Source organism: Terrapene carolina, unplaced genomic scaffold (assembly GCF_002925995.2).
Source record: "Terrapene carolina triunguis isolate 2854851 unplaced genomic scaffold, T_m_triunguis-2.0 Scaffold33910, whole genome shotgun sequence".
Classification (NCBI taxonomy): domain Eukaryota; kingdom Metazoa; phylum Chordata; order Testudines; family Emydidae; genus Terrapene; species Terrapene triunguis.
This window is the reverse complement of record NW_020698261.1, coordinates 1-7,274: the sequence shown is the minus strand read 5'-3', so window position 1 is coordinate 7,274 and position 7,274 is coordinate 1. Positions and strand designations below refer to the sequence as shown.

Below are 7,274 nucleotides of genomic sequence, written 5' to 3'. Positions count from 1 at the left end.
TCGATAAGAATATCATGCGAGACCGTATCAAATGCCTTACTAAAGTCTAGGTATACCACATCCACAGCTTCTCCCTTATCCACAAGACTCGTTATCCTATCGAAGAAAGCTATCAGATTGGTTTGACATGATTTGTTCTTTACAAATCCATGCTGGCTGTTCCCTATCACATTACCACCTTCCAAGTGTTTGCAGATGATTTCCTTAATTACTTGCTCCATTATCTTCCTGACCCCAAACTAACCCCTCCCCCTTGGGCCCAGCCTGCCAGGTGTGACCCCCACCCCCAAAGCCAGGAAGCAGACGGCCGGGTACCTCCATGACGTCCTTGAGCCTGGGGGTCCAGCGGGAGAGTGGGTAGGTGGACTCCAGCCACACCTTCCTCTTGGGTCGCAGCTGCCCGCTCTGAGGGAGGAAGGGAGAGGGGGTGAAAAGCAGCAGGGAGGGGGTGCGGGGTGGGAACAGGGGCAGACAGGGAGAGTGCGGCCTACCTGAGTCGCTCCAGCCGGGCTGGCAGGGGAGAGGCAGAGAAAATAACAGAATGGATCACTGAGCGAGGGAGAGAGAGAGAGAGGAGGGGAGAGAGACTGATGGGAGAACAGAGACGCTTCCCCCCATTCGCCGCATGGCCACCCCATGCAGTGATCACCAGCTCCCTGGCAATCTGAGGTCCTGACCCCCAGGGTCCTCTGCAGGGCAGAAGAGGTCACCCCCGATGGGGAGTAACTCGGGGGTCACCCTCATATGGGGAGGGCGTCACCCCACTGTATGGGGCAGAGGCCACCTCTGTGCTGGGAGTAGGTCACTGCCATGGGGGGCACCCCCAGGATGGCCGGGGATCCCCTGCCATGGTTACAGCTGCTGGCTCCTGGCCCCAGTCCCTTACCCCAGGCGTGAGGGAGGTGCCCAGGAACTGCATGTTGTGGATGATGTTGCTCTGCTGCTGGATGTTGGCATGCTGGATCAGCTTGGTGAGGTTCTCCTCACCCACACCTGCATGGGGAGAGACAGGTCAGCGCCAGCACCCCTGGGACGCACCCACAGCTGTAGGACTGATGAATGAAATTGTTTTTAATTGTTTACTTTATTAATGTAACTTCATAAGTAAAGTTTTATGAATGAAACAATATTCATTCATAAAACCGGTTACCGCAATAACTGGCTAATTAACAATTAAGATGCTTGTTAAGAGCCATAGCTGTTCAGTCAGCTGCCTTTGTAAGTTTCACTATCAATCCAATTCCTGCTTAAATCACGGAGACTTGCACTGTTTCAGTATTGTAACTTCTGTTCACCATTTATTACACTTGCCTACAGTGTAACTTCTGTTCACTGTTTGCCATCCATTATACTTGTCTATATTGTAACTTCTGTTCACTATTTGCCATATTGTAATTCAAACCCCATTTTAAAACTCTTACTCCATTTTGTAAGGGCTTGCTGCAACCTTCATTTTTGCAAACCCTGCTGTAATCTTATTAGTTTAGTTTAGATGTGTGAATTAGGTATGTATGGATGATGGAATCAACCTCCAGCCCCAGCCTGTCCTGACTAAACAGAGTTCAAACACCAACGGTTGAAGATACAGACAGGGCTGGCTCCAGCATTTCTGCCGCCCCAAGCACCAAAAAAAAAAAAAGGCGACGAGAGGGCAGCAGCGGGCAATAAAAAAAAAAAAGGCCCGATCGGGCGGCGACAGTTCAGCGGCAGGTCCTTCGCTCCTAGAGGGAGTGAGGGACCTGCCGCCCCCGAATTGTCGCAGGTGCTGCCCCTCTCCCTTGGCCGCCCCAAGCACCTGCTTGTTAAGCTGGTGCCTGGAGCCGGCCCTGGATGCAGACAAGAGCCCTAACAAAGTAAGAAGAATCCACCCTAAAAAGAAAAGGTACAATAGAAGGAAGATCAAAGCCCGGTCCGAGGCTGAAAGTCATGTCTGCAATTGACGGGTGATCAATCACCAAACCCAGAGGCAGCGTGACACAGCAAGACCTATAGACTCTGGGTTCAAACTAAAGCCTACAAAAAGGATGGGTGAGATGGAAAACTTTGGAGGAGGGTAACATTCTGCTGCCAACATGGAAGGGCATCTGTGCATGCCCAACAGAGACCCAGCTCGTCCTTGTGCCCGGCTTTCCTGGCCAGTTAGCCGCCACAAGTTATGAACCCAAGCTGCAAACTCAAGCCACAGACTCAAGCAGGACTGGTAACTATGCAGCAGCTGCAGAACATCTGATGGATGTGTGTGTGTGTGTGTGTGTGTAGGTATTAGGTATAATGTGTGTGTATAAGGATTAAGATATTAGTTATTGGTCATAAATCAAATTGTTATCATAATAAATGTGGCATCTTTATCTTGTCCCCTTTAATAAGATCCTGCTAGTTTTTGTTGGTATAACACAGCCCAGGCACATTCAGTCCGTGGTCCCAGGAGTCGTAGTTCCCCGATCAAATCCTGAGATCCTGCTCTTCCCACCCCTCTCAGAGCTGGGGGTAAACCCAAGAGTCCTGGCTCCCAGCCCCCCAGCTCTATCCCACTGGACGCCACTGCCCTCCCAGGGCTGAGGCTAGAACCCAGGAGACCTGGCTCCCACCATCCGCTCTAACCCGCTGGACCCTACATAGTCAATGATCGAATTTAGGTTCTTGCTGCTCCTCCCTCCACAGGTTACCTCAGGTGCTGCGGGCAGGGGTCTCTCTAGTTCCCCCTGGCAGTGCAGTGGGAGTCCCCCTCCCCCTAATCTGGGCTCCCCCTCCTGTGGCCAGTCAGGTGCAACATGTGCCCTCCCCCTCCAGCCCCCCCAAAACCATTTACTGCTGCTTAGTGCAGAGGGGGAGGCCTGGCAACTCCACAGCTCCCCCTGGCCAGGAAACTGGACAGCCAGAGGAGCCACATGAGGGCACCCTGGCCTGGGCAATGGGCGTAGGGCAATGCCTGAGCAGGGTTACAGGAAGGGCCCCAGAGCAGGGCCCTGCCCCACCGAGCCAGCATGGGGCAGGAACCGATGGGGGAAGAGGGTCTGTGCCAAGTGTCAGGGTCAGGGAGGTTCCCCAGGCCCTGGAGAGCTGGGGGAAGGGGCTGGATGCAGCAGGGAGCTGGTACAGGGATGACACAAGGGGTGGGCAGGGAACTGGTCGCAGGGGGCTCAGAGACAGAACATGGTATCTGAACAGCCTGCAGAGAACGGGCCGGGGGCTGCTCCAGGTGTGCGTCTCCATCCCCCTTCCTGCGAGAACGGAGCGGGGCGGGAGGCGCGCCGCTTGGGGTGTGCATCTCCATCCCCCCTCCCTACAGAGAACGGGCTGAGGGGCCGCTCCAGGTGTGTGTCTCTATTTCCCCTCCCTGCAGAGAACGGGCTGGGGGGAGCGTGGAGGGCGGACACTGCTCGGAAGGCAGCAGCGGGGAGCAAAGGCCGCCAGGTCTGACCCCAGGGAGCAGTGCGGAGCGTGGGCGCGGCACACTGTCTGGCTCGCAGGCACCGAGAGGTGGGCAGAGGAGAGACAGGGCCGTAGAGCCAGGCTGGACACAGGCCCCGGGAAGCGGCTGGCTGGGAGGCGCCCTGCATGGCTGGGGGATGTGCCAGTCTGAGCGGTGCTATTGCCCCACAGGCCTGGGTCCCGCCTCCAGGAGCGCCCCCTGCAGCAGCAGACCCCCCAGTGCTGCCCCCTGCAGGCCTGTGGCGTTACCGTTCTTCAGGAAGATGTAGAGCAGGATGATGCGGATCTTGTCGTAGGCCTGCACGCTGGGGTCCAGCAGGACGGGCACGATGATCTTCATGGGGTCCTTGATCTTCTCCCCGTCCATGTCCGTCCCCGTGGCCAGGTCTTCGGGGGGTGGGGGGTGCACATAGAAGGCCCAGGTCAGGCCGCTCCGCTTCCTCCCGCCCCCACAGCGGGATGGGGGATGAGACGGCCCCATGGACCACAGCTTGCCTACCCCCTGTGCCAGGGCCCCCTCCTCCCTGGGGTCAGCTCCCCCTGGGGTGAGTAATGGGCCCCCTGGGAGTAACACAAGCCCCATATCCCCCTTCTGCACCCCCAGTGCTGCATGGGGGGGCTGGCCCTGGCTCCAGCGAGCCTGTGGGTCTGAGACCCCTCTCTCCGGGCTGAGTTCATAAGCCAGACTCTGCCCCCCAGCCAGGCTCTGCCCACAGACCCACCTGCTCCACGCTGCACAGCTTCTCCACCGTCCCTTTGAAGTGCCACATGCAGTCCTCGGGCAGGTTCAGGTGCATGGAGTACTGCAGGGAGAGTCCGGGGCACGGGGGAGTTTACTGTGGCACCGCATCACCAGCTGGTCCAGGGCACCCGCACCTCCGCAGCCCCCAAGGAGGACCCCTTGGCCAAAGGAGCAACCCCAATCGGCTGTATAAGCCGAGTATATAGGGATTGTTTTGCCCAGCACTGACGTGCAGCCACCTCTGGGATGGAGTGAGGCAGCTGGAGGGGAGGATCAGGAGGGCACCTGGGAGGAAAATGGCTCTGCCCGAAGGCACAGGTCAGCAGCTCTCATCAGGCAGCAAGGCAGTCCCATCACTGGGGCAGGGCTCCTGCCTAGACCTGGACAGAGCCCCCCCAGAGTGCCCTGCCTCCCTGAGAGTCCCTACTGTCCCTCACCAACCTCACAGAGCACCCTGCGCCCCCATCAGCCCCACTGAATGCCCTGCCCCCCGCCCACTAACAGCCCCAGCCCCATTACCTTGTTCAGCTCTTTCTGGTACTCGGGCATCTTCTTCAGGATCTGGGACAGGTCCTTGATGTTGGCCTGGGGGCAGGTGGTGGTGAGATCCTGGCCCCTCCCAGTGTCCGGAGCCCCCTGCAGGGCAGAGGCCTCACCTGGGGACAGCCGCAGCAGCCCAGCCACGTGTGCCAGGGCCAGGGTGGGTCACTCACGCCATATTCAAAATCGGGTGGCACAGTCCTGGCATGGCTGCTGCTTGGATTAGACCTGCTCTTCCCAGGCCAGCTGGAACGAGCCGGGAGCCCCGCAACCCGAGCAACCCTCGAGATGTAAAGCGGCAGCGGGCTGGGGAGATGCCAGCGTTGGCTCGCTGCAGCTCTCCATGCGTGGCCCCGATCCTGCTGTCTGACCCCGCCCCATGGGCCTCCACCCTCCCCCACCGTGGGGAGCTCCAGAGCTCTGGCTGGAGTGCAGGGGGCTCCACATACACATCTTAGCCCTTTACAGGCAAACCCTGGGAGCAATAGGACACCCCCCCTCCCCACGCCAACCCCTCTTAGGGCAGCAGGGCAGCCTCTCCTCCCCATCAGTGGCAGTGGGATGGGTCCCCATGTCCTGGATTCCCCAATCGCTCCCCCCCCCCCCAGCCTCCATCGCACCTTGTCCGTGGTCAGCCTCTTGCTCTCACAGAAGGTGTGCAGCAGCTCAGTCACCTTCCTGCAGCCGGGAGAGGGGTCAGGCTGGAGCCAGGCACTGCCTTAGAGGTAGGGGGTGCCCTGTCCTATGCTACAGGGGATGGAGCCCCTGCCCCACAGGAACCAGGGTTCTCTGCCTCGACAGCCTCAGATGGGGCATGTGGGGGTGGGGGGTGTCTCTTCCCAAGTTACCCCAAGGCAGAGAGTTCAGTGCACCTCTGGGGGCTCCTGGCACCCTGCGGGGGGTGGGGGGGCTGGGGACAGAGGCAGGCCCAGCAGGAGGTCGGCGAGGGACTCACTCAAGGGGGCTGTGAGGTGCATGGGGAGATCCTGGGATCAGGGGAAGACAGTATCCAGGGGGATCCCTGAGAGGAGATGCAGACAGTTGCTCTGGAGGTCCTTTGGGGAGAGAGGCTGGGTCCAGGGGGTCTCAGCGCTCAGAGAGGAGCATGTCTGAGGGACGGGCCCCAGCAGTGGGTGGGAGGGGGAGGGGGAGTCCTGGCACTGAGCAAGAGAGGGGTGTGTTGCGGGGGCGGGGGCTGTCCCTGCACTGGGTGGGAGAGGAGTGTATCCAAGGGGGAGTGGGGTTCCAGCACTGGGTGGGAAGGGGAGGGGAGGGGTGTGTCTGAGGGAGCCCCAGAGTGGGGAGGGGTGTATCTGAAGGGGAGGATGGGGGAAGTCCCGGCACTGGAAAAAAGGGGGAGGGGTGTGCCAATGGGGTGGGCTGTCCTGGCACTGAGTGGGAGAGGTGTGTCCGAGGGGGGAAGTCCTGGCAGTGGGTGGGGAGGGGAGGGCTTTGCCAAAGTGGGGGTAGGGGGTGGAGGCACTGGGCGGGGAGGGGAGAGCTGTGCCGAAGAGGGAGTGTAGCGGGTCCCGGCACTAGGCATTGGGTGGGGCACGGAGTGGTGTGTCTGTGTGGGGATGGGTCCCGGCCCTGGGTGGGGCACGGAGGGGCATATCCGGGGTGATGGACGGGGCACAGAGGGGCATGTCAGGGGCAGGGCTGAGCGCGCTCACTTGGAGACATCAGTGATGTGTATGTGGCGTAGCTGCACCCAGAGTTCGTCGTCTTCATCCAGCAGCGCCTCCTTCTCCCGCGAGTCGCTGATGCCCGTCGTCTCGTACCTGCAGGGGAGGGGAGAGGGGGTCAGGTTGCGGCACCCCTCCCCCGAGCGTAAGGGCTGTGGAGCAGTGCCGGTGCCTGGGTCCCACCCCCCCAGCCCGCCTGAGGAGGAGTGCGGGGCACCCCCTGCTGGCAGCCAGGCCCTACTTGTAGGTGTTGTTCTCAATGCTGAGCAGGTTGTAGGCCATGGCCTGGTAGGTGAGCTCGTGCAGCAGTGGGGACACCAGGTCGAAGCTCCGGTCAATGATCAGCAGCTGAGAGCGGGCTTTGTCGGGGCCCTGGAGCAAAGGAGAGAGAGACCCGTCACCCCCTGCTCCGGCGGAGGGGTCCTGGCCTGGCTTACATGGCACAATCCAATGGGCCCAGGTGGCCTGAAACTTCACCATCTGCCCTCTCTGCGGCCCAGCCCCCAACCCCAGGGGGAAGCCAAGAGACACCCCCCAAGCTAGCTGGGATGTCCCCTGGGGTCCTGCCCTGACCAGCAGGGAGAACTCTCCACCCAGCTGCGCTGCAACGCCCCCTGCAGGGACGGGTCACCTGCCCCTCGTGCAAATACCAATGCCCCCCCCCCCCAAGCACGCTCTCTGCTCGTGCCTCTCCACCAACGGGAGCATGCCCCTTACAAGGCAGCCCCCCGACTGCCCCCTGCCCCATATGCTGAGTGGGGAGGGGGGAACTACACCAGAAGGCCCTGGCTAGTCTATCCTTAACCAACACCAGCCCAGAGACTCTTTGATACAAGATCCCAGAGGGGGACAATGGAACGTTATCCCTATGCCCC

General features: G+C 60.3%; 1 protein-coding gene across 1 annotated transcript; it reads right to left on the bottom strand.

Moving 5' to 3' along the window:
- Positions 1-315: 315 nt before the first annotated feature.
- On the bottom strand, positions 316-6,771 carry LOC112117904 (syntaxin-binding protein 2-like; the record flags this gene model as incomplete). Its single annotated transcript, XM_026663704.1, has 8 exons — positions 316-405; positions 863-993; positions 3,682-3,819; positions 4,151-4,235; positions 4,694-4,759; positions 5,335-5,392; positions 6,388-6,495; positions 6,641-6,771. Coding segments are annotated over 8 exons (807 nt in total), but the record flags the coding sequence as incomplete, so codon positions are not given.
- Between the last annotated feature and the right edge of the window lie 503 nt (positions 6,772-7,274).